Source organism: Scyliorhinus canicula, chromosome 21 (genome assembly GCF_902713615.1).
Source record: "Scyliorhinus canicula chromosome 21, sScyCan1.1, whole genome shotgun sequence".
NCBI lineage: Eukaryota > Metazoa > Chordata > Chondrichthyes > Carcharhiniformes > Scyliorhinidae > Scyliorhinus > Scyliorhinus canicula.
Genome location: NC_052166.1, coordinates 70,444,254 through 70,472,058, shown reverse-complemented (window position 1 = coordinate 70,472,058; position 27,805 = coordinate 70,444,254). Strand labels below are relative to the sequence as shown.

General features: G+C 50.3%; 1 protein-coding gene across 1 annotated transcript; it reads right to left on the bottom strand.

Moving 5' to 3' along the window:
- On the bottom strand, positions 1–26,951 carry LOC119955866 (protein FAM163B-like). The gene is made up of 2 exons (XM_038782506.1): positions 26,829–26,951; positions 1–932 (listed from the first exon to the last, which is right to left on the bottom strand). The coding sequence occupies exons 1-2, from the start codon at positions 26,919–26,921 to the stop codon at positions 576–578; spliced, it is 450 nt and encodes a 149-aa protein (XP_038638434.1). The 5' UTR covers positions 26,922–26,951; the 3' UTR covers positions 1–575.
- Positions 26,952–27,805: the final 854 nt, after the last annotated feature.

Genomic DNA, 27,805 nt, shown 5'->3' with positions numbered 1-27,805 from the left:
TTGATGGAGACGATAAGAGTGCTGAACTGCAATTTATTTTTGATGCACACGGTTTTCTGGTTTATTTATCTGTCTAGAGCAATAATGACCAATCCAAGAGAAATCTCTGAAAACCGAGGCCCTAAACAATGTAGAGAATTAACCAACACCCTGGATTACATTGTGAAACAGCCATTAACCTCTGTCACACATCGAAAACACACATTAACATGAGCCACTTCCATACTTACTAAAAATTCACTTTACCATTTATCAGGTCACTCATTTCAAAACTTCCACTTAATAAGAATATAAGAATAGGAGAAAAGCAAACTAAATCTCTCAAATCAGACTGAGTTTATCCAAAGATTTAATTAATGCTGTATTAATAAGACTTTTGTATAAATTATATTTTGTTTGTATTCAGTGGCCTGAATAGATTCTGCTTCGATCATTTGGGATTGTGAGAATTTTAATGAGCGTTGGGGAGTTGCTTTCAATGATTCCATCCCTTTCCCAAGAAATATGTAAACTAGTGACTTTGTTCATATTAAAACTGCTGTTATATAAACCCTCGAGTAATAAACATCTTCACTTCACACATCAGTGCTGATGCTTCGACTTCTGCTGAAAACATCTCTTGTGAGCTTGGCCCTGCTGATGGGCAGGTCCTGGGGAATTGTCAACATTTCCAACTCCTCTTCACTCACAGTATTAAAGCTCACGCTCTCACCTCCATTCTGAATCTCTGCAATCTGATGGCTATGGAAGTGTGGTTTGCAATGAGAACAGAGAGCTCGAGGATGACAATGATCCTGGGGGTAGGCTATAGAACTGAAGTTCAGTCCATTCCCGGCGCTGTGATTGTAGTAAGCAGCCGGAAGACGTGAGTGCACCGCAAAATCCGGTTCTTCCTCATCTCCATCCCATTCCTCCCTCTTGCAGCAATAATACTGTAAAGAAAAAATAAGACTTGCAATTAATTATACAACACTTTTCACTATTGAACAACATCCCAGAGTGCTTCAGAGCCAGTCAAGTACTTTTGATATCAGTATAATGATGGGGCTGCCAATTTCTGCTCAGCAGAAAGAAATATGGCACACGGGTCTCCTGAAACTGATGCACCAGGTTGTGGGCAATGCTCTGGAATTACCGTGGAGTTACACACTGACAGACAATAGAGAAATCCTTCCTGGGCCCAGTGCACCGGCTCCATTCAGTCCCAACCTGCCAGTTGTTGTTGCCTCACACAATTTTTCCACAAAGTAAAAGGAGTGAATATCAGATGTTCGCAGATATATAAAATACAAACAGCATTAACAAAATTATGCAAATAAATGGAATTCGGCCCCAGAACGACCTCAACAATGTTTCTCTTGACAGCTCCACTCTGATTGGTCAGTTTCCTGGTCCAATATCCACTATTGGATGGGAAGAAATTTCCTTCAGCTAAATGTCAGGGTCCTTGGGGACCATTGTGTCCATCCAACTCCCTCAACCTTTCTTCATAAGACATGCCCTCCAATCCAGGCAGCATCCTGGTAAAGCCCCTGCTGCAGACCCCCTTCCCCAGCCCCAGACCCCCTTCCCCGGCCCCAGCCCCAGCCCTAGACCCCCTTCCCCAGCCCCAGCCCCAGACCCCTTCCCCGGCCCCAGACCCCCTTCCCCGGCCCCAGACCCCCTTCCCCGGCCCCAGACCCCCTTCCCCGGCCCCAGACCCCCTTCCCCGGCCCCAGACCCGCTTCCCCGGCCCCAGACCCCCTTCCCCGGCCCCAGCCCCAGACCCCCTTCCCCGGCCCCAGACTCAGACCCCCTTCCCCGGCCCCAGACCCCCTTCCCCAGCCCCAGCCCAGACCCCCTTCCCCAGCCCCAGACCCCCTTCCCCAGCCCCAGCCCCAGACCCCCTTCCCGGCCCCAGCCCCAGACCCCCTTCCCCGGCCCCAGACCCCCTTCCCCAGCCCCTTCCCCAGCCCCAGACCCCCTTCCCCGGCCCCAGCCCCAGACCCCCTTCCCCGACCCCAGACTCAGACCCCCTTCCCCGGCCCCAGACCCCCTTCCCCAGCCCCAGCCCAGACCCCCTTCCCCAGCCCCAGACCCCCTTCCCCAGCCCCAGCCCCAGACCCCCTTCCCCGGCCCCCAGACCCCCTTCCCCAGCCCCTTCCCCAGCCCCAGACCCCCTTCCCCGGCCCCAGCCCCAGACCCCCTTCCCCGGCCCCAGACTCAAACCCCCTTCCCCAGCCCCAGACCCCCTTCCCCGGCCCCAGCCTCAGACCCCCTTCCTCAGCCCCTTCTGCAGACTCCCTTCCCCAGTACTGACTGCATCCTGCTCCCCAGCCTCTGTCACAGGCTAAACCATCAGTCCTGATGTCCTACTTGACCCTGAGCTGAGCAACTCCATCACAACGACTGTCAATTTCTACCTCCATAACATTGCTCATCCCTGCCCCTCAACCCATTGAACGTAGAACATAGAACAGTACAGCACAGTACAGGCCCTTCAGCCCACGATGTTGTGCCGACCATTTATCCTAATCTAAGATCAACCTAACCTACACCCCTTCAATTTACTGCTGTCCATGTGCCTGTCCAAGAGTCGCTTAAATGTCCCTAATGACTCTGACTCCACCATCTCTGCTGGCCGTGCATTCCACACACCCACCACTCTCTGTGTAAAGAATCTACCTCTGACATCTCCCCTATACCTTCCTCCAATCACCTTAAAATTATGTCCCCTCGTGACAGCCATTTCCACCCTGGGGAAAAGTCTCTGGCTATCCACTCTATCCATGCCTCTCATCACCTTGTACACCTCTATCAAGTCACCTCTCTTCCTTCTTCGCTCCAGTGAGAAAAGCCCTCGCTCCCTCAATCTTTCTTCATAAGACATGCCCTCCAGTCCAGGCAGCATCCTGGTAAATCTCCTCTGTACCCTCTCCAAAGCATCCACATCCTTCCTATAATGAGGCGATCAGAACTGGACACAATATTCCAAGTATGGTCTAACTGGAGTTTTATAAAGCTGCAGCAAAACCTCGCGGCTCTTAAACTCAATCCCCCTGTTAATGAAAGCCAACACACCATACACCTTCTTGACAACCCTATCAACCTGGGTGGCAACTTTGAGGGATCTGTGTACGTGGACCCCAAGATCCCTCTGTTACTCCACACTTCCAAGAATCCTGTCTTTAACCCTGTATTCAGCATTCAAATTCGACCTTCCAAAATGAATCACTTCACATTTATCTAGGTTGAACTCCATCTGCCACTTCTCAGCCCAGCCCTGCATCCTGTCAATGTCCTGTTGTAATCTGCAACAACCCTCAACACTATCTACAACTCCACCAACCTTCGTGTCATCGGCAAACTTACTAACCCACCCTTCCACTTCCTCATCCAAGTCATTTATAAAAACCACAAAGAGCAGAGGTCCCAGAACAGATCCTTGCGGGACACCACTGGTCACCGACCTCCAGGCGGAATACTTTCTATCCACTACCGCTCGCTGTCTTCTTTAGGCCAGCCAATTCTGTATCCAGACAGCCAAATTTCCCTGTATCCCATGCCCCCTAACTTTCTGAATGAGCCTACCATGGGGAACCTTATCAAATTCCTGACTGAAATCCATATACACCACATCCACTGCCCGACCTTCATCAATCTGTCTCGTCACATTCTGAAATAATTCAATGAGGCTTGTGAGGCATGACCTGCCCCTCACAAAGCCATGCTGACTATCTTTAATCAAACTATGTTTTTCTAAATAATCCTAAATCCTATCTCTCAGAATCCTTTCCAATATTTTGCTCACCACAGACCTAAGACTGATGGGTCTGTAATTCTCAGGGATTTCCCTATTCCCTTTCTTGAACAGGGGAACAACATTCGCCTTCCTCCAATTATCCGCTACTACTCCAGTGGAGAGTGAGGACACAAAGATCATCGCCAACGGCGCAGCAATCTCCTTCTTAATATCAACCTGTTTGAATCTATTAACCTGGTTCACACTGTTCTCATGAGCAACAGGGTCTCTCTCTCTCTTGAGTGAATACCAAAGCAAAATATTCATTTTGCCTCCCCCATCTCCTCAACTCTAGGCACAAGTTCCCTCCACTATCCCTGATCGACCCTACTCTCACTCTGATCATCCTCTTATTTCTCACATAATTGTAGAATGCCTTGGGAGTTTCCCCATCTACTGATGAAACTCTAATCCATGCTTTGCGAGCTCCAAGCTTACATACATCTATGCTCACCTGGGCAGTCTCCCTAATACGTACCATCCTCCAGACATCTAAACTAAATCAAACCCCAGCTGACTATATCCTAACCCAGTCCAAACTCTATCGCCCAGCCATAAGGCCATAAGACACAGGAGCAGAATTAGGTCACTCGGCCCATCGAGTCTGCTCCGCCATTCAATCATGGCTGATAGTTTACTCATCCCCATTCTCCTGCCTTCTCCCCGTAACCCCTGATCCTCTTATTAATCAAGAACCTATCTATCTCTGTCTTAAAACACTCAGTGATTTAGCCTCCACAGCCTTCTGCGGCAAAGAGTTCCACAGATTCACCACCTTCTGGCTGAAGAAATTCCTCCTCATCTCTGTTTTAAAGGATTGTCTCTTTAGTCTGAGATGGTGTCCTCTGCTTCTAGTTTTTCCTACAAGTGGAAACATCCTCTCCACGTCCACTCTATCCAGGCCTCGCAGTATCCTGTAAATTTTAATAAGATCCCTCCTCCTCCTTCTGAACTCCAACGAGTACAGACCCAGAGCCTCAACTGTTCCTCATACGACAAGCTCTTCATTCCAGGGATCATTCTTGTGAACCTCCTCTGGACCCTTTCCAAGGCCAGCACATCCTTCCTTAGATACGGGTCCCAAAACTGCTCACAATACTCCAAATGGGGTCTGACCAGAGCCTTATGTAGCCTCAGAAGTACAGCCCTGATCTTGTATTCTAGCCCTCTGTTGGAACCATCAATTCATCAGACACGTGTTTCCGATGTGAATCTAGGCTTTAATCGACTTACTTCAGAGCCAGCCTGTTTCCTGTCGATGAACTCATAGTGACCCAGGCTGACTCTGGACACGGGTATTTATACAGCTGCACTAGGGGGAGGAGTCGTGGGCGGAACCAAGGGTGGAGCCCAGTACAAGTTCCTAAGTGCTCCCAGCACTGCTCCCCCTAGTGATAGGACTGCGCTACTGCGCTTACAACAACAGTGTGAATTAACATATATATTAACATATATTACATTCACCACACCCCCTCGACGTGAATGCGAACATTCCATTTGCCTTCCTGACTGCCGACTGGATCTGCAAGTTAACCTTAAGAGAATCGTGAACAAGGACTCCCAAGTCCCTTTGTGCTTCTGATTTCCTCAGCATTTCCCCATTTAGAAAATAGTCTATGCCGAAATTCCTTCTTCCAAAATGCATAACCTCACACTTTTCCACATTGTATTCCATCTGCCACTTCTTTGCCCACTCTCCTAGCTTGTCCAAATCCTTCTGCAGACCCCTTGCTTCCTCAATACTACCTGTCCCTCTACAGATCTTTGTATCATCTGCAAACTTAGCAACATTGCCTTCAGTTCCTTCTTCCAGATCATTAATATCATTGACTCCACCCCTCTGCTCGTAACGGCCTGAACCTGGACCAGATTGTTCACAACATTGGTGTTGCATTTGACTATTGTGATGACCTTTGACACAGAACCAGAACTCTTGGATGTACTGTATGAGCTGGCCAAAAAGATCTAAAATCTGGAAAGCTGTATGGATAGCTCACAGTGCTGCAGGGCTGGGTGTATAGAGCTGACAGTGCTGCAGGGCTGGGTGTATAGAGCTGACAGTGCTGCAGGGCTGGGTGTATAGAGCTCACAGTGCTGCAGGGCTGGGTGTATGGAGCTCACAGTGCTGCAGGGCTGGGTGTATAGAGCTCACAGTGCTGCAGGGCTGGGTGTATGGAGCTGACAGTGCTGCAGGGCTGGGTGTATAGAGCTCACAGTGCTGCAGGGCTGGGTGTATGGAGCTGACAGTGCTGCAGGGCTGGGTGTATGGAGCTGACAGTGCTGCAGGGCTGGGTGTATGGGGCTCACAGTGCTGCAGGGCTGGGTGTATGGAGCTGACAGTGCTGCAGGGCTGGGTGTATGGAGCTGACAGTGCTGCAGGGCTGGGTGTATGCGGCTCACAGTGCTGCAGGGCTGGGTGTATGGAGCTCACAGTGCTGGGTGTATGGAGCTGACAGTGCTGCAGGGCTGGGTGTATGGAGCTGACAGTGCTGCAGGGCTGGGTGTATGGAGCTCACAGTGCTGCAGGGCTGGGTGTATGGAGCTGACAGTGCTGCAGGGCTGGGTGTATGGAGCTGACAGTGCTGCAGGGCTGGGTGTATGGAGCTGACAGTGCTGCAGGGCTGTGTGTATGGAGCTCACAGTGCTGCAGGGCTGTGTGTATGGAGCTGACAGTGCTGCAGGGCTGGGTGTATAGAGCTGACAGTGCTGCAGGGCTGGGTGTATGGAGCTGACAGTGCTGCAGGGCTGGGTTTATGGAGCTGACAGTGCTGCAGGGCTGGGTGTATAGAGCTGACAGTGCTGGGTGTATGGAGCTCACAGTGCTGCAGGGCTGGGTGTATAGAGCTGACAGTGCTGCAGGGCTGGGTGTATGGAGCTCACAGTGCTGCAGGGCTGGGTGTATAGAGCTCACAGTGCTGCAGGGCTGGGTGTATGGAGCTCACAGTGCTACAGGGCTGGGTGTATAGAGCTCACAGTGCTGGGTGTATAGAGCTCACAGTGCTGCAGGGCTGGGTGTATAGAGCTCACAGTGCTACAGGGCTGGGTGTATGGAGCTCACAGTGCTACAGGGCTGGGTGTATAGAGCTCACAGTGCTACAGGGCTGGGCGTATGGAGCTGACAGTGCTGCAGGGCTGGGTGTATGGAGCTGACAGTGCTGCAGGGCTGGGTGTATGGAGCTGACAGTGCTGCAGGGCTGGGTGTATGGAGCTGACAGTGCTGTAGGGCTGGGTGTATAGAGCTGACAGTGCTGCAGGGCTGGGTGTATAGAGCTGACAGTGCTGCAGGGCTGGATGTATAGTGTATGGTGAATGTGATTCACACTATATATAGTTGCCAATATCACGCCATGTATATATGTTCATTATCTACCCATTGTAAGTGCAGTTGCACTATCTGACCACCAGGGGGAGTCGCTCTGGGAGTACGTGAGAGTTTCTACTGGGCTCCTCCCTTGGCTCCGCCCATGACTCCACCCCCTGGGACCGATGTATAAAGATCAGTGCCTTAGAGCCAGCCTGTCATTTCACCTGAAGTTCAACGACGAATAGGCTGGCTCTGTTGTAAGTGTATTAAAGCCTCTGTTCAGATCCAACTACACGTGTTCGCTGAATTGATGGTTCCATCAATTTAATACACTTAAGAAGCTGCCGAAGTGAAGCATGGAATCCGCTCTAAAACCAGGACGTCTGGAACTCGATCCGCAGGATGCAGAGGCGAAAGAAACCTTCTGCCACTGGCTGAAATGTTTTAAGGCCTACCTGGCTGAGATCAGCACCGCTGAAACTACGGAGGAACAAAAGCTCAGCCTACTGCCCGCGGGGGTAAGCCACAGAATCTCAGCCTACTGCCCGCGAGGGTCAGCCACAGAATCTCAGCCTACTGCCCGCGGGGGTCAGCCACAGAATCTCAGCCTACTGCCCGCGGGGGTCAGCCACAGAATCTCAGCCTACTGCCCGCGGGGGTAACCCACAGAATCTCAGCCTACTGCCCGCGGGGGTAACCCACAGAATCTCAGCCTACTGCCCGCGTGGGTAAGCCACAGAATCTCAGCCTACTGCCCGCGGGGGTCAGCCACAGAATCTCAGCCTACTGCCCGCGAGGGTCAGCCACAGAATCTCAGCCTACTGCCCGCGGGGGTCAGCCACAGAATTTCTACACAACTAAATCCAGCCGCTTCCTACACCGCAGCGCTGGCAATTTTGGACAAAATGTATATTAGGCCCATGAACGAGGTCTTTGCCCGCCATGTGCTCACGACTCGCTGACAACGGGCTACTGAAACTTTAGCTGAATTTGCACGCGAGTTGAACAATCTCTCAAATGACTGCAATTACCAGGCCGTAACCGCGGCCGAACATAGGGAGCCCGCTGTGCGGGATGTTTTTGTAGCGGGCCTTTGATCTAGCTATGTACGCCAGAGACTATTAGAAAATGGGGCCCAGGGCTTAGAGATTACCGTAGAGGCTGCTATCACAATGGAAGTTTCCTTCCGCAGCCTCAACTCGTTTCCCGCGGACCCCGCTAACCCCGCATGGGCCCCCGACCTGAGGACCCCCCAAGCCTGTGCCGCAAGGCCCCCCAGCTATCGCGCTGCCACAGCCGGTCCTACTGTCCCAGTCAACTACTCAAACTATCCAACTGCTCCAGCTAATTACTCAGCTCCCCCAGCCAGCTACTCAGCTCCCCAAACCAGTTATTCAACTGCTCCAGCCTGCCACTATTCAGCTCCCCAAACTAGTTATTCAACTGCTCCAGCCTGCCACTATTCAGCTCCCCAAACCAGTTATTCAACTGCTCCAGCCTGCCACTACTCAGCTCCCCAAACCAGTTATTCAGCAGCCCCAGCCTGCCACTATTCAGCTCCCCAAACCAGTTATTCAACTGCTCCAGCCTGCCACTATTCAGCTCCCCAAACCAGCTATTCAACTGCTCCAGCCTGTCACTATTCAGCTCCCCAAATCAGTTATTCAGCAGCCCCAGCCTGCCACTATTCAGCTCTCCAAACCAGTTATTCAGCAGCCCCAGCCTGCCACTATTCAGCTCTCCAAACCAGTTATTCAGCAGCCCCAGCCTGCCACTATTCAGCTCCCCAAACCAGTTATTCAACTGCTCCAGCCTGCCACTATTCAGCTCCCCAAACCAGTTATTCAACTGCTCCAGCCTGCCACTATTCAGCTCCCCAAACCAGTTATTCAGCTGCTCCAGCCTGTCACTATTCAGCTCCCCAAATCAGTTATTCAACTGCTCCAGCCGGCCACTATTCAGCTCCCCAAACCAGTTATTCAGCAGCCCCAGCCTGCCACTATTCAGCTCCCCAAACCAGTTATTCAACTGCTCCAGCCTGTCACTATTCAGCTCCCCAAACCAGTTATTCAGCAGCCCCAGCCTGTCACTATTCAGCTCCCCAAACCAGTTATTCAGCAGCCCCAGCCTGCCACTATTCAGCTCCCCAAACCAGTTATTCAACTGCTCCAGCCGGCCACTATTCAGCTCCCCAAACCAGTTATTCAGCAGCCCCAGCCTGCCATTACTCAGCTCCCCAAACCAGTTATTCAACTGCTCCAGCCTGCCACTATTCAGCTCCCCAAACCAGTTATTCAACTGCTCCAGCCTGCCATTACTCAGCTCCCCAAACCAGTTATTCAACTGCTCCAGCCTGCCATTACTCAGCTCCCCAAACCAGTTATTCAACTGCTCCAGCCTGCCACTATTCAGCTCCCCAAACCAGTTATTCAACTGCTCCAGCCTGCCACTATTCAGCTCCCCAAACCAGTTATTCAGCAGCCCCAGCCTGCCACTATTCAGCTCCCCTAACCAGTTATTCAACTGCTCCAGCCTGCCACTATTCAGCTCCCCAAACCAGTTATTCAACTGCTCCAGCCTGCCACTATTCAGCTCCCCAAATCAGTTATTCAGCAGCCCCAGCCTGCCATTTCTGTGGACAAAGCCAGCACCCGCGGCAGCAGTGCTCAGCCCAATCCGCGACCTGCAGCAGCTGCGGGAAGAAAGGCCACTATGCTAGAGTGTGCCTCGGCAGAAGGGCCCCAGCCCTCAACACCCCAACAGTCCAAAAACATCGCCCCCAGCACCAGCAGGCCCGCGGGGCCCAAAACGCTGCGGCCTACGCTCAGGCTCCGCCCCCTCCCGTCACGTGCGATTCATGGGGGCCGCCATCTTGGACGCCATCTTCATCACCACCCTCCACGTGCGATCCACGGGCCCTACCTGCATCCCCAGACTCAAACAGCTCATCGGAGGAGTACGACCTCCCCGGGCAGTCACCACATGGCCCGCAACTCAGCGCAGTGTTCCTGCATCAAGCTCGCCAGAACGCAGCGGCATCTACTCGACAGGACGCCCGATCGGAAGAATTCGACTCCCCCGGGCACCCACCACATGGCCCCCAACTCAACGCAGTCACACTCGACCAATCTCGTCACAAGCATCTGAGAAGTTCGATGACGGAGGTCCAGATCAACGGGTACAACACGTCGTGCCTCTTCGACTCCCGCCCACTCTTCAAGGCCACACGATTTCCCCTGTCAGCTGAGGCACGCCAGGCCTTCAGCTGCATCAGGGACGACATCGCCAAAGCAGCCATGCGGGCGGTGGATGAATCCACTCCCTTTCAGGTTGAGAGCGACGCCTCAGAGGTAGCTCAAGCAGCCACTTTAAACCAAGCAGGGAGGCCCGTTGCATTTTTCTCCCGTACCCTATCCGCTTCAGAACTCCGACACTCCTCAGTCGAGAAGGAAGCACAAGCCATCGTGGAGGCTGTTCATCACTGGAGGCACTACCTCGCAGGTAGGAGGTTCACCCTCATCACCGACCCAACGATCGGTTGCCTTCATATTCGACAACTCACAAAGGGGCAAAATTAAAAATGACAAAATTCTTCGGTGGAGGATCGAACTCTCCACCTACAATTACGATATCAAATATCGACCGGGGAAGCTCAACGAGCCCTCGGATGCCCTATCCCGCGGGACATGCGCCAGCGCGTAAATCAGCCGCCTAAAAGCCATCCACAATGACCTCTGCCGACCAGGGGTCACCCGGCTCGCCCACTACATCAGAGCCCGAAACCTGCCTTTCTCCAACGAGGAGGTAAAAGCTGTCACCAGGGACTGCCCGATCTGTGCGGAGTGCAAACCACTCTTCTATAGACCAGACAGGGCCCACCTGGTCAAGGCTTCTAGGCCCTTTGAACGCCTCGCGATTGACTTCAAAGGGCCACTCCCCTCAACTAACAAGAACGTTTACTTCCTCAACATCATCGACGAGTTCTCCCGATTCCCCTTCGCCATCCCGTGCCCCGATATGACCTCCCACACAGTCATCAGAGCCCTGCACAGTGTCTTCACCCTGTTCGGGTTCCCCAGCTACGTGCACAGTGATCGGGGTTTGTCCTTTATGAGCGACGAGCTGCATCAGTAGCTGCTCGACAAGGGCATCGCCTCGAGCAGGACTACCAGCTACAACCCCAGGGGGAACGGGCAGGTGGAGAGGGAGAACGCGACGGTCTAGAAGACCGTCCTACTGACCCTCAGGTCCAGGAAGCTCCAAGTTTCCCAATGGCAGGAAGTCCTCCCAGACGCGCTCCATGTAATTAGATCCCTCCTCTGTACAGCTACCAACCAGACCCCCCACGAGCGGCTCTTCATGTTTTCCAGGGGCACTACCACAGGGTCTCACTTCCAGCGTGTCTGAGGACGCCAGGCCCGGTTCTCCTAAGGAAGCACGTCAGGGCGCACAAGACCGACCCCCTTGTTGAAAAGGTGGCCTGCTTCATTCCAACCCACAGTACGCATTTGTTGAATTCCCGGACGGTCGCCAGGACACAGTATCCCTCCCGGACCTGGCACCCGCTGGATCCAGCCCCCCATCTACCCCCACCGAGGAACTCCTTTCCCCGTTCCCTATGCGGCCGCCCCCTTGCACCCCCGATTCTGCAAGATCACCCCACCAGTCCCGAGCGCCAGCACCAGCCCGCCCCCCGCACCCCCAGTCTCCATTCGACCAGGAGGTGTATGAGGCTCGGACAAGACTCGCCCCGGAGCCGGCAACCGTACCCCAGACCTCGACGCCCACCCAGCCACCCCGCTGCTCCGCAGATCAAAACAAACAATTCGTCCACCAGGCAGACTGACTCTTTGAGCCATCAACCCCGCCGGACTTGATTTTTTTAACAGGGGGTGAATGTGGTGAATGTGATTCACACTATATATAGTTGCCAATATCACTCCATGTATATATGTTCGTTATCTACCCATTGTAAGTGCAGTTGCACTATCCGACCACCAGGGGGAGTCGCTCTGGGAGTACGCGAGAGTTGTACTGGGCTCCTCACTTGGCTCCGCCCAGGACTCCTCCCCCTGGGACCGATGTATAAAGATCAGTGCCTTAGAGCCAGCCTGCCAGTTCACCTGGAGTTCAACGACGAATAGGCTGGCTCTGTTGTAAATGTATTAAAGCCTCTGTTCAGATCCAACTACACGAGTTCGCTGAATTGATGGTTCCATCATAGAGCTCACAGTGCTGCAGGGCTGGGTGTATAGAGCTCACAGTGCTGCAGGGCTGGGTGTATGGAGCTCACAGTGCTGCAGGGCTGGGTGTATAGAGCTGACAGTGCTGCAGGGCTGGGTGTATAGAGCTCACAGTGCTGCAGGGCTGGGTGTATGGAGCTCACAGTGCTGGGTGTATAGAGTTCACAGTGCTGCAGGGCTGGGTGTATGGAGCTGACAGTGCTGTAGGGCTGTGTGTATGGAGCTGACAGTGCTGCAGGGCTGGGTGTATGGAGCTGACAGTGCTGCAGGGCTGGGTGTATGGAGCTCACAGTGCTGCAGGGCTGGGTGTATGGAGCTCACAGTGCTGCAGGGCTGGGTGTATGGAGCTGACAGTGCTGCAGGGCTGGGTGTATGGAGCTGACAGTGCTGCAGGGCTGGGTGTATGGAGCTGACAGTGCTGCAGGGCTGGGTGTATGGAGCTGACAGTGCTGCAGGGCTGGGTGTATGGAGCTGACAGTGCTACAGGGCTGGGTGTATAGAGCTCACAGTGCTGCAGGGCTGGGTGTATGGAGCTCACAGTGCTGCAGGGCTGGGTGTATAGAGCTGACAGTGCTGCAGGGCTGGGTGTATAGAGCTGACAGTGCTGCAGGGCTGGGTGTATGGAGCTGACAGTGCTGCAGGGCTGGGTGTATGGAGCTGACAGTGCTGCAGGGCTGGGTGTATGGAGCTGACAGTGCTGCAGGGCTGGGTGTATGGAGCTGACAGTGCTACAGGGCTGGGTGTATAGAGCTCACAGTGCTGCAGGGCTGGGTGTATGGAGCTCACAGTGCTGCAGGGCTGGGTGTATAGAGCTGACAGTGCTGCAGGGCTGGGTGTATGGAGCTGACAGTGCTACAGGGCTGGGTGTATAGAGCTCACAGTGCTGCAGGGCTGGGTGTATGGAGCTGACAGTGCTGCAGGGCTGGGTGTATAGAGCTGACAGTGCTGCAGGGCTGGGTGTATAGAGCTGACAGTGCTGCAGGGCTGGGTGTATGGAGCTGACAGTGCTGCAGGGCTGGGTGTATGGAGCTGACAGTGCTGCAGGGCTGGGTGTATGGAGCTCACAGTGCTGCAGGGCTGGGTGTATGGAGCTGACAGTGCTGCAGGGCTGGGTGTATGGAGCTCACAGTGCTGCAGGGCTGGGTGTATAGAGCTCACAGTGCTGCAGGGCTGGGTGTATGGAGCTCACAGTGCTGCAGGGCTGGGTGTATAGAGCTGACAGTGCTGCAGGGCTGGGTGTATGGAGCTGACAGTGCTGCAGGGCTGGGTGTATGGAGCTCAGTGCTGCAGGGCTGGGTGTATAGAGCTGACAGTGCTGCAGGGCTGGGTGTATGGAGCTCACAGTGCTGCAGGGCTGGGTGTATAGAGCTGACAGTGCTGCAGGGCTGGGTGTATGGAGCTGACAGTGCTGCAGGGCTGGGTGTTTTCCCAGACCATGAAGCTGTGACCAGGGATCGGTGCCGGGTCCACTGTTATTTGTTATATATATTAATGATTTGGATGAGAATGTAGGAGGCATGGTTAGTAAGTTTGAAGATGACACCAAGATTGGATAATGGATAGTGAAGAAGGTTCTATAAGATTGCAACAGGATCAATTGGGCCAGTGGGCCGATGAATGGAAGATGGAGTTTAATTTGGATAAATGTGAGGTGATGCATTTTGGTCTATCAAATCAGGGCAGGACTGACTCAGTTAATGGTAGAGAGTTGGGGAGAGTTACAGAACAAAGAGATTTAGGAATACAGGTTCATAGCCCCTTGAAGGTGGAGTGGCAGGTGGACAGGGTGGTGAAGAAGGCATTCAGCATGCTGGGTTTATTGGTCAGAATATTGAATACAGGAGTTGGGACGTCTTATTGAAGTTGTACAAGACATTGGTCAGACCCACACATGGAATACTGTGTTCAGTTCTGGCCACCCTATTATAGGAAGGATATTGTTAAACTAGAAAGATTGCAGAAGAGATTTTCGAGGATGCTACCGGGACTTGATGGTCTGAGTTTACGGAGAGGCTGAGACTTTTCTCCCTGGAGTGTAGGAGGCTTAGGAGTGATCTTACAGAGGTCTATAAAATAATGAGGAGCATCGATAAGGTAGATGGTCAACACCTTTTCCCAAAGGTAGGGGAGTCTAAAACGAGAGGTCAGAGGTTTAAGGTGAGAGGAGAGAGATACAAAAGAGACCAAAGGGGAAATTTCTTCACAGAGGGTGGTGAGTGTCTGGAAAGAGCTGCCAGAGGCAGTGGTAGAGGCAGGTACAATTTTGTCCTTTAAGAAGCAGTTGGACAGTTACATGGGCAGGGTGGGTATGGAGGGATATGGGCCAAATGCGGGCAAGTGGGATTAGCTTAGTGATAGAAACTGGGCGGCAGAAGCTGGGCCGAAGGGCCTGTTTCCCTGCTGTAAACATCTATGGCTCTATGAAACTGGATGTTATTGGTGGTTAGTTGGTTGGAGAGGAACGTTGGAAAGCAACACTGTCAGGGCTGCCGTGGGCAGCACGGTGGCACAGTGGTTAGCACTGCGGCCTCACGGCGCCGAGGTCCCAGGTTCGATCCCGGCCCTGGGTCACTGTCTGTGCGGAGTTTGCACATTCTCCCCGTGTTTGCGTGGGTTTTACCCCCACAACCCAAAAATGTGCAGAGTACGTGGATTGGCCACACTAAATTGCCCTTTAATGGGAAAATATGAATTGGATACACTAAAATTTTTTTAAAGGTCTGCAGGGATGTAAGGGAGAGAGGAGGAGTGTGTCTTGTCGATGGTAATTGTACCCACGAAAATTGAAGGCGACAGAGCCTTTGATGAAGAGAATTACTGACCCACCCTCATCACTGTCGATGATGAACACGAGGCTGGATTTTCCACTTCCCGACGCCAAAATCATATTCAGAGATTGGGCGGAGATCGAGCGGAGAATTCCGTTTTACGCCAAAATCGGGGGCAGCGCCTGTTTTTAGATGTTCCACAGTTGGTGGTGGAGCCGCTGTGCTGGCCGGATTGGGGGCTTCGGCGGGGGCTGGGGGAACTGGTTGGGGTGGCGAGGGGGGTTATAGGGGGTCACTATCTGGCGGCCGGTGGGTCCGCTTGCGGCCAACGCCATGTTGAATGGCGCGACTGCAGCAGGTCGCCACCGTGCACATGTGCGGCCAAGAACCCAGCAAATCTCCGGCTGTTCCTGTCGGGAACGGTTTGACATGGCACAGTCCACAGTCCCCCCCCCCCCCCCCCCCCCCCCCCACTAGGCAGAGCATCGGTGCAGAGGCGACGCAGACTTTTTCATTGTTAGACTAGACACATTCTCCGGACATAGTCTCCAAATCGGAGAATCCAGCCCAAGTTATTATAGAACCGTGTTTAGTGCAACATTTGTACAAGGAATGATGCACGTAATTGTGCATGAGCCATACCTTTGTTGTGTTTTATTTGTCAATTTACGTGTAATTTGTGTTTAATCCGATTCCTGTGCAAATAAAGGCTGTAAAACAGTGAAATCCTGTTGGTAATTTTGTCATTGAGAGTCTTTCAATAAGTTTGGTTATTTTGGTTAACAGATTACATTCAGGGATCATAACAGCGCTGATCATTAATTCCAGATCTGCCCCAGAACCAGACTGCCTGCACCTCTGTAACATCGCCCCAACACTTCCTCTGTAACATCGCCCCAACACTTCCTCTGTAACATCGCCCCAACTATTCCTCTGTAACATCGCCCCAACTATTCCTCTGTAACATCAGCCCCAACTATTCCTCTGTAACATCGCCCCAACTATTCCTCTGTAACATCGCCCCAACTATTCCTCTGTAACATCGCCCCAACTATTCCTCTGTAACATCGCCCCAACTATTCCTCTGTAACATTCACCCAACTATTCCCCTGTAACATCGCCCCAACTATTCCTCTGTAACATCGCCCCAACACTTCCTCTGTAACATCGCCCCAACTATTCCTCTGTAACATCGCCCCAACTATTCCTCTGTAACATCGCCCCAACTATTCCTCTGTAACATTCACCCAACTATTCCTCTGTAACATTCACCCAACTATTCATCTGTAACATAAGAACATAAGAACTAGGAGCAGGAGTCAGCAGGGGCATGGGAACCTGGATTGTAGTTTTGGGGTACGGGAGATTGAGAGTATAGAGGTCAGGAGCACAGATTTGACTTCGCAGGAGGGCGCCAGTGTTCAGGTCGGTGGTTTGAAGTGCGTCTATTTCAATGCCAGGAGTATACGAAATAAGGTAGGGGAACTGGCAGCATGGATTGGAACCTGGGACTTCGATGTTGTGGCCATTTCAGAGACATGGATAGAGCAGGGACAGGAATGGTTGTTGCAGGTTCCGTGGTTTAGGTGCTTTAGTAAGGTCAGAGAAGGGGGCAAAAGAGGGGGAGGTGTGGCGCTGCTAGTCAAGGACAGTATTACGGTGGCAGAAAGGATGCAAGATGGGGACTCTTCTTCCGAGGTAGTATGGGCTGAGGTTAGGAACAGTAGAGGAGAGGTCACCCTGTTGGGAGTTTTCTATAGGCCACCTAATAGTTCTAGAGATGTAGAGGAAAGGATGACGAAGATGATTCTGGAAAAGAGCGAAGGTAACAGGGTAGTTGTTATGGGAGACTTTAACTTTCCTAATATTGACTGGAAAAGATATTGTTCGAGTACATTGGATGAGTCGTTCTTTGTACAATGTGTGCAGGAGGGTTTTCTGACACAATATGTTGACAGGCCAACAAGAGGTGAGGCCACTTTGGATTTGGTTTTGGGTAATGAACCAGGCCAGGTGTTAGAGCTGGAGGTAGGTGAACACTTTGGAGACAGTGACCACAATTCGGTGACCTTTACATTAGTGATGGAAAGGGATAAGTATACCCCGCAGGGCAAGAGTTATAGCTGGGGGAAGGGCAATTATGATGCCATTAGAACATAGAACATAGAACAGTACAGCACAGAACAGGCCCTTCGGCCCTCAATGTTGTGCCGAGCCATGATCACCCCACTCAAACCCACGTATCCACCCTATACCCGTAACCCAACAACCCCCCCCCCCTTAACCTTACTTTTATTAGGACACTACGGGCAATTTAGCATGGCCAATCCACCTAACCCGCACATCTTTGGACTGTGGGAGGAAACCGGAGCACCCGGAGGAAACCCACGCACACAGGGGGAGGACGTGCAGACTCCACACAGACAGTGACCCAGCCGGGAATCGAACCTGGGACCCTGGAGCTGTGAAGCATTTATGCTAACCACCATGCTACCCTGCTGCATTAGACATGACTTAGGATGTGTAGGTTGGAGAAGTAGGCTGCAAGGGTTGGGCACACTGGATATGTGGAGCTTGTTCAAGGAACAGCTATTGCGTGTTCTTGATCAGTACGTACCAGTCAGACAGGGAGGAAAGGGTAGAGCGAGGGAACCGTGGTTTACCAAAGAAGTGGAATCTCTTGTTAAGAGGAAAAAGAAGGCCTATGTGAAGATGAGGCGTGAAGTCTCAGTTGGGGCGCTTGATAGTTACAGGGAAGTGAGGAAGGATCTAAAGAGAGAGCTAAGACGAGCAAGGAGGGGACATGAGAAGTCTTTGGCAGGTAGGCTCAAGGAAAACCCAAAAGCTTTCTATAGGTATGTCAGGAATAAAAGAATGACTAGGGTAAGAGTAGGGCCAGTCAAGGACAGTGGTGGGAAGTTGTGTGTGGAGGCTGAGGAGATAAGCGAGATATTAAATGAATACTTTTCATCAGTATTCACTCAGGAAAAAGATAATATTGTGGAGGAGAATGCTGAGACCCAGGCTATTAGAATAGATGGCATTGAGGTGCGTAGGGAAGAAGTGTTGGCAATTCTGGACAAGGTGAAAATAGATAAGTCCCCGGGGCCGGATGGGATTTATCCTAGGATTCTCTGGGAAGCCAGGGAAGAGATTGCTGAGCCTTTGGCTTTGATTTTTAGGTCATCATTGGCTACAGGAATAGTGCCAGAGGACTGGAGGATAGCAAATGTGGTCCCTTTGTTCAAGAAGGGGAGTAGAGATAACCCCGGTAACTATAGGCCGGTGAGCCTAACATCTGTGGTGGGTAAAGTCTTGGAGAGGATTATAAAAGATACGATTTATAATCATCTAGATAGGAATAATATGATTAGGGATAGTCAGCATGGTTTTGTGAAGGGTAGGTCATGCCTCACAAACCTTATCGAGTTCTTTGAGAAGGTGACTGAACAGGTGGACGAGGGTAAAGCAGTTGATGTGGTGTATATGGATTTCAGTAAAGCGTTTGATAAGGTTCCCCACGGTCGGCTATTGCAGAAAATACAGAGGCTGGGGATTGAGGGTGATTTAGAGATGTGGGTCAGAAATTGGCTAGTTGAAAGAAGACAGAGAGTGGTGGTTGATGGGAAATGTTCAGAATGGAGTTCAGTTACGAGTGGCGTACCACAAGGATCTGTTCTGGGGCCTTTGCTGTTTGTCATTTTTATAAATGACCTAGAGGAGGGCGCAGAAGGATGGGTAAGTAAATTTGCAGACGACACTAAAGTCGGTGGAGTTGTAGACAGTGTGGAAGGATGTTGCAGGTTACAGAGGGACATAGATAAGCTGCAGAGCTGGGCTGAGAGGTGGCAAATGGAGTTTAATGTGGAGAAGTGTGAGGTGATTCACTTTGGAAAGAATAACAGGAATAAGGAATATTTGGCTAATGGTAAAATTCTTGGTAGTGTGGATGAGCAGAGGGATCTCGGTGTCCATGTACATAGATCCCTGAAAGTTGCCACCCAGGTTGATAGGGTTGTGAAGAAGGCCTATGGTGTGATGGCCTTTATTGGTAGAGGGATTGAGTTCCGGAGCCATGAGGCCATGTTGCAGTTGTACAAAACTCTAGTACGGCCGCATTTGGAGTTTGCGTACAGTTCTGGTCGCCTCATTATAGGAAGGACGTGGAAGCTTTGGAACGGGTGCAGAGGAGATTTACCAGGATGTTGCCTGGTATGGAGGGAAAATCTTATGAGGAAAGGCTGATGGACTTGAGGTTGTTTTCGTTAGAGAGAAGAAGGTTAAGAGGTGACTTAATAGAGGCATACAAAATGATCAGAGGGTTAGATAGGGTGGACAGCGAGAGCCTTCTCCCGTGGATGGAGGTGGCTAGCACGAGGGGACATAGCCTTAAATTGAGGGGTAATAGATATAGGACAGAGGTGGGTTTTTTACGCAAAGAGTGGTGAGGCCGTGGAATGCCCTACCTGCAACAGTAGTGAACTCGCCAACATTGAGGGCATTTAAAAGTTTATTGGATAAGCATATGGATGATAATGGCATAGTGTAGGTTAGATGGCCTTTAGTTTTTTCCATGTCGGTGCAACATCGAGGACCGAAGGGCCTGTACTGCGCTGTATCGTTCTATGTTCTATGAGTTGGCCATCTGGCCCCTCGAGCCTGCTCCGCCATTCAATGAGATCATGGCTGATCTTTTGTGGACTCAGCTCCACTTTCCGGCCCAAACACCATAACCCTTAATCCCTTTATTCTTCAAAAAACTATCTATCTTTACCTTAAAAACATTTAATGAAGGAGCCTCAACTGCTTCACTGGGCAAGGAATTCCATAGATTCACAACCCTTTGGGTGAAGAAGTTCCTCCTAAACTCAGTCCTAAATCTACTTCCCCTTATTTTGAGGCTATGTCCCCTAGTTCTGCTGTCACCCACCAGTGGAAACAACCTGCCCGCATCTATCCTCTATTCCCTTCATAATTTTAAATGTTTCTATAAGATCCCCCCTCATCCTTCTAAATTCCAACGAGTACAGTCCCAGTCTACTCAACCTCTCCTCATAATCCAACCCCTTCAGCTCTGGGATTAACCTAGTGAATCTCCTCTGCACACCCTCCAGTGCCAGTACGTCCTTTCTCAGGTAAGGAGACCAAAACTGAACACAATACTCCAGGTGTGGCCGCACTAACACCTTATACAATTGCAACATAACCTCCCTAGTCTTAAACTCCATCCCTCTAGCAATGAAGGACAACATTCCATTTGCCTTCTTAATCACCTGTTGCACCTGTAAACCAAACTTCTGTGACTCATGCACTAGCACACCCAAGTCTCTCTGCACAGCGGCATGCTTTAATATTTTATCGTTTAAATAATAATCCCGTTTGCTGTTATTCCTACCAAAATGGATAACCTCACATTTGTCAACATTGTATTCCATCTGCCAGACCCTAGCCCATTCACTTAACCTATCCAAATCCCTCTGCAGACTTCCAGTATCCTCTGCTTTACCACTCAACTTAGTGTCATCTGCAAACTTGGACACGTTTCCCTTGGTCCCCAACTCCAAATCATCTATGTAGATTGTGAACAATTGTGGGCCCAATACGGATCCCTGAGGGACACCACTAGCTACAGATTGCCAACCAGAGAAACACCCATTAATCCCCACTCTTTGCTTTCTATTAATTAACCAATCCTCTATCCATGCTACTACTTTACCCTTAATGCCATGCATCTTTATCTTATGCAGCAACCTTTTGTGTGGCACCTTGTCAAAGGCTTTCTGGAAATCCAGATATACCACATCCATTGACTCCCCGTTATCTACTGCACTGGTAATGTCCTCAAAAAATTCCACTAAATTAGTTAGGCATGACCTGCCCTTTATGAACCCATGCTGCGTCTGTCCAATGGTACAATTTCTATCCAGATGCCTCGCTATTTCTTCCTTGATGATAGATTCCAGCATCTTCCCTACTACCGAAGTTAAGCTCACTGGCCTATAATTACCCGCTCTCTGCCTACCTCCTTTTTTAAACTGTGGTGTCACGTTTGCTAATTTCCAATCCACCGGGACCACCCCAGAGTCTAGTGAATTTTGGTAAATTATCACTAGTGCATCTGCAATTTCCCTAGCCATCTCTTTTAGCACTCTGGGATGCATTCCATCAGGGCCAGGAGACTTGTCTACCTTTAGCCCCATTAGCTTGCCCATCACTACCTCCTTAGTGATAATAATCCTCTCAAGGTCCTCACCTGTCATAGCCTCATTTCCATCAGTCGCTGGCATGTTATTTGTGTCTTCCACTGTGAAGACCGACCCAAAAAACCTGTTCAGTTCCTCAGCCATTTCCTCATTTCCCATTATTAAAACTCCCTTCTCATCCTCTAAAGGACCAACATCGCCCAAACTATTCGTCTGTAACATCGCCCCAACTATTCCTCTGTAACATCGCCCAAACTATTCGTCTGTAACATCGCCCCAACTATTCCTCTGTAACATCGTCCCAACTATTCGTCTGTAACATCGCCCCAACTATTAGTCTGGAACATCGGCCCAACTATTACTCCGGATCATCGCCCCAACTATTCCTCTGTAACATCGCCCCAACTATTCCTCTGTAACATCGCCCCAACTATTCCTCTGTAACATCGCCCCAACTATTCCTCTGTAACATCGCCCCAACTATTCCTCTGTAACATCGCCCCAACTATTCCTCTGTAACATCGCCCCAACTATTCCTCTGTAACATCACCCCAACTATTCCCCTGTAACATCGCCCCAACTAATCCTCTGTAACATCGCCCCAACTATTCCTCTGTAACATCGCCCCAACTAATCGTCTGCAACATCGCCCCAACTAATCCTCTGTAACATCGCCCCAAAAGTCACTGATAGGAGTAGTCTATCGGCCACCAAATAGTAACGAGATGGTGGGGCGGGCAATAAACAAAGAAATAACTGATGCATGTAGAAATGGTACAGCAGTTATCATGGGGGATTTTAATCTACATGTCGATTGGTTTAACCAGGTCGGTCAAGGCAACCGTGAGGAGGAGTTTATAGAATGTATCCGCGATAGTTTCCTAGAACAGTATGTAATGGAACCTACGAGGGAACAAGCGGTCCTAGATCTTGTCCTGTGTAATGAGACAGGATTTATTCATGATCTCATAGTTAGGGATCCTCTCGGAAGGAGCGATCACAATATGGTGGAATTTAAAATACAGATGGAGGGTGAGGAAGTAAAATCAAATACTAGTGTTTTGTGTTTAAACAAAGGAGATTACAAGGGGATGAGAGAAGAACTAGCTAAGGTAGACTGGGAGCTAAGACTTTATGGTGGAACAGTTGAGGAACAGTGGAGAACCTTCCAAGCGATTTTTCACAGTGCTCAGCAAAGGTTTATACCAACAAAAAGGAAGGACGGAAGAAAGAGGGAAAATCGACCGTGGATATCTAAGGAAATAAGGGAAAGTATCAAATTGAAGGAAAAAGCATATAAAGTGGCAAAGATTGCTGGGAGATTAGAGGACTGGGAAATCTTTAGGGGGCAACAGAAAGCTACTAAAAAAGCCATAAAGAAGAGTAAGATCGAGTATGAGAGTAAACTTGCTCAAAATATAAAAACAGACAGTAAAAGTTTTTACAAATATATAAGACAAAAAAGAGTGGCTAAGGTAAATATTGGTCCTTTAGAGGATGAGAAGGGAGTTTTAATAATGGGAAATGAGGAAATGGCTGAGGAACTGAACAGGTTTTTTGGGTCGGTCTTCACAGTGGAAGACACAAATAACATGCCAGCGACTGATAGAAATGAGGCTATGACAGGTGAGGACCTTGAGAGGATTGTTATCACTAAGGAGGGAGTGATGGGCAAGCTAATGGGGCTAAAGGTAGACAAGTCTCCTGGCCCTGATGGAATGCATCCCAGAGTGCTAAAAGAGATGGCTAGGGAAATTGCAGATGCACTAGTGATAATTTACCGAAATTCACTCGACTCTGGGGTGGTCCCGGTGGATTGGAAATTAGCAAACGTGACGCCACTGTTTAAAAAAGGAGGTAGGCAGAAAGCAGGAAATTATAGGCCAGTGAGTTTAACTTCGGTAATAGGGAAGATGCTGGAATCTATCATCAAGGAAGAAATTGCGAGGCATCTGGATAGAAATTGTCCCATTGGGCAGACGCAGCATGGGTTCGTAAAAGGCAGGTCATGCCTAACTAATTTAGTGGAATTTTTTGAGGACATTACCAGTGCAGTAGATAACGGGGAGCCGATGGATGTGGTATATCTGGATTTCCAGAAAGCCTTTGACAAGGTGCCACACAAAAGGTTGCTGCATAAGATAAAGATGCATGGCATTAAGGGTAAAGTAGTAGCATGGATAGAGGATTGGTTAATTAATAGAAAGCAAAGAGTTGGGATAAATGGGTGTTTCTCTGGTTGGCAATCAGTAGCTAGTGGTGTCCCTCAGGGATCCGTATTGGGCCCACAATTGTTCACAATTTACATTGATGATTTGGAGTTGGGGACCAAGGGCAATGTGTCCAAGTTTGCAGATGCGTGGGTTTCCTCCGGGTGCTCCGGTTTCCTCCCACAGTCCAAAGATGTGCGGGTTAGGTGGATTGGCCATGCTAAAATTGCCCGTAGTGTAAGGTTAATGGGGGGGATTGTTGGGATACGGGTTACGTAGGTTTAAGTAGGGTGATCATTGCTCGGCACAACATCGAGGGCCGAAGGGCCTGTTCTGTGCTGTACTGTTCTACGTTCTACGTTCTACGTTCTAAGATGAGTGGTAAAGCAAAAAGTGCAGAGGATACTGGAAGTCTGCAGAGGGATTTGGATAGGTTAAGTGAATGGGCTCGGGTCTGGCAGATGGAATACAATGTTGACAAATGTGAGGTTATCCATTTTGGTAGGAATAACAGCAAACGGGATTATTATTTAAACGATAAAATATTAAAGCATCCCGCTGTTCAGAGAGACTTGGGTGTGCTAGTGCATGAGTCACAGAAGGTTGGTTTACAAGTGCAACAGGTGATTAAGAAGGCAAATGGAATTTTGTCCTTCATTGCTAGAGGGATGGAGTTTAAGACTAGGGAGGTTATGTTGCAATTGTATAAGGTGTTAGTGCGGCCACACCTGGAGTATTGTGTTCAGTTTTGGTCTCCTTACTTGAGAAAGGACGTACTGGCGCTGGAGGGTGTGCAGAGGAGATTCACTAGGTTAATCCCAGAGCTGAAGGGGTTGGATTATGAGGAGAGGTTGAGTAGACTGGGACTGTACTCGTTGGAATTTAGAAGGATGAGGGGGGATCTTTTAGAAACATTTAAAATTATGAAGGGAATAGATAGGATAGATGCGGGCAGGTTGTTTCCACTGGCGGGTGACAGCAGAACTAGGGGGCATAGCCTCAAAATAAGGGGAAGTAGATTTAGGACTGAGTTTAGGAGGAACTTCTTCACCCAAAGGGTTATGAATCTATGGAATTCCTTGCCCAGTGAAGCAGTTGAGGCTCCTTCATTACATGTTTTTAAGGTAAAGATAGATAGTTTTTTGAAGAATAAAGGGATTAAGGGTTATGGTGTTTGGGCCGGAAAGTGGAGCTGAGTCCACAAAAGATCAGCCATGATCTCATTGAATGGCGGAGCAGGCTCGAGGGGCCAGATGGCCTACTCCTGCTCCTAGTTCTTATGTTCTTATGTAACTATTCCTCTGTAACATCGCCCCAACTATTCCTCTGTAACATCGCCCCAACTATTCCTCTGTAACATCGCCCCAACTATTCCTCTGTAACATCGCCCCAACTATTCCTCTGTAACATCGCCCCAACTATTCCTCTGTAACATCGCCCCAACTATTTCTAACGCTGCTGAAACTCCCAGCCACACCTTTGTGACCTCCACATTCACTCTATACTCACTCCTGGCTGTACTCGCATTGTTGTTCACGTATCTGCTGCTGTCTCCTGACCCAGCATCAACTCAATGTTAACATTCTGAGCAATGTTTTCAAATCCCTCCCTCTCTATAATCTCCTCCGAGTTCTCTACACTCCTCCCTTTCAAACGGCCTGCAGCCACGCTGGGCCTTAAGCTTCGAACTTCCCAGGGCAGCACAGTGGCACAGTGGGTTAGCACTGCTGCCTCACGGCGCTGAGGTCCCAGGGCAGCACGGTGTTGCAGTGGGTTAGCACTGCTGCCTCACGGCGCCGAGGTCCCAGGTTCGATCCCGGCTCTGGGTCTCTGTCCGTGTGGAGTTTGCACATTCTCCCCGTGTCTGCGTGGGTTTCGCCCCCACAACCCAAAGATGTGCAGGGTAGGTGGATTGGCCACACTAAATTGCCCCTTAATTGGAAAAAATAAATTGAAAAAATAAAAATAAATTAAAATGTTTGAACTTCTCCCCCTTAAACCTCTCTACCTCTGACATCCTCCCTAAAATCTACCTCTTTGATCATTTACCTCAATAATAATAACAATAATAATCTTTATTGTCACAAGTAGGCTTACATTAACACTGCAATGAAGTTACTGTGAAAATCCCCTAGTCGCCACATTCCGGCGCCTGTTTGGGTCACAGAGGGAGAATGCAGAATGTCCAATTCACCTAACGGCACGTCTTTCGGGACTTGTGGGAGGAAACCGGAGCACCCGGAGGAAACCCACGCAGACACGGGGAGAACGTGTAGACTCCGCACAGACAGTGACCCAAATCGGGAATCGAACTTGGGCCCCTGGCAATGTGAAGCAACAGTGCTAAGCACTGTGCTACCGTGCTGCCCATTAACTCACATCAATCCCAGGCATGCCCAACACTCCCAGACTGACTCCCCCACACTGTCTCTCCTCCCCCAGACTGTCTCCCAGACTGTCTCCCCCCCGACTGTCTCCCCCAACTGTCTCCCCCCGACTGTCTCCCCAGACGGTCTCTCCCCGACTGTCTCCCCAGACTGTCTCCCCAGACGGTCTCTCCCCGACTGTCTCCCCAGACTGTCTCCCCCAGACTGTCTCCCCCAGACTGTCTCTCCCAGACTGTCTCTCCTCCCACAGACTGTCTCTCCCAGACTGTCTCTCCCAGACTGTCTCCCCCAGACTGTCTCTCCCAGACTGTCTCCCCCAGACTGTCTCCCCCAGACTGTCTCTCCTCCCCCAGACTGTCTCTCCTCCCACAGACTGTCTCCCCCAGACTGTCTCCCCAGACTGTCTCCCCCCGACTGTCTCCCCCGACTGTCTCCCCGACTGTCTCCCCGACTGTCACCCCGACTGTCTCCCCCCGACTGTCTCCCCCCGACTGTCTCCCCCCGACTGTCTCCCCGACTGTCTCTCCCGACTGTCTCCCCCGACTGTCTCCCCCCGACTGTCTCCCCGACTGTCTCCCCCGACTGTCTCCCCCCGACTGTCTCCCCCGACTGTCTCCCCGACTATCTCCCCAGACTGACTCCCCCAGACTGACTCCCCCAGACTGTCTCTCCTCCCCCTGACTGTCTCCCCCGACTGTCTCCCAGACTCTCCCGGAGACCCGCCTACCTTCATTCCAGGGAGTTTAAATCTCACATTCTCTTCGGTTAAAATTTATACATTTTGTGTATTTCAACACAACAAGATAACATCTGGTTTTATCGCCAGCTGCTATTCCAAAGGCTGAATCTGGGGAATGGAAATGGATCATAAAATAATTGTTTTATTTGTTGAAGATGGGTTAGGAAAGCCTGCAGGTGATGCAAATACTGACCTGCAGGCGGCAATAACACAACACGATGATTATACAGAGAAGGATAATTGTAGCCAATATTCCACCTGTGATTACCACAGTGCCGGCTGTCATTCGACCAGATCTCCATTAACAACCTGGAAAAGAAAGAGCAGCGAATTAAAGGGGAGACTCCAACAACGTTTCATAACAAGACAACATTAAACTTTGAAATTAAGAGAAGAAAGCTTCAAATTAGAATCAGGAACAATGCCGACGTAGCAACAGTGAAAATAGTAGAATCAGGGCAGGGGATCTAACATATGGGTAGGTAGGAGTTAGGGCGCAGAGGACTTTGGGTATGTTACTGGGGGTTTTCTGCATGTGTTGGTCGTTCTGTTGTTAAAATTAATAAATGCCTCAATAAAATGTTTTCTAAAAAAACCCCAGAGAAAATAGGAGCAGGAAGAGGCCATTTGGCCCTTTGAGCCAGCTCCACCAGTCATTTCCTTGGCTGGTCAACTCAATAGTCTAATCCCACTTTCCCCCATATCCTTTGATCCCCTTCACCAAAAGTGCTATATTTTTGTGAGAGTCACGAAGAATCCAGCACGAGCTTGTAGAGGCAAACAAAAAAACAACTTTATTTACACCAATATGTACACAGAGTCAGTAATTCACGACTGATTCCCTCTCTAGCCGGTATCACGCTGGCCAACTCTATTTATACAGCTGTACTGCTAATGAATGCCCCATTCCCCTCCTCCCCCACCTCCTCATGGAGGAACATGGGGTAACCAATTGCTCACAGCTAACAGGATCCATAAAAACAATTCTAACTGTTTCTTGAAACGATTCAATGTTTTAGCATCAACTATTTCCTGTGGCAATGAATTCCACAGACCGACCGCTCTCTGGGTGAGGAAATGTCCTAAACGGTCTACCCCGTATTCTCAGACTGAGACCCCTGGTTCTGGACACCCCCACCATCGGGAACATCCTTCCTGCATCTACCCTGT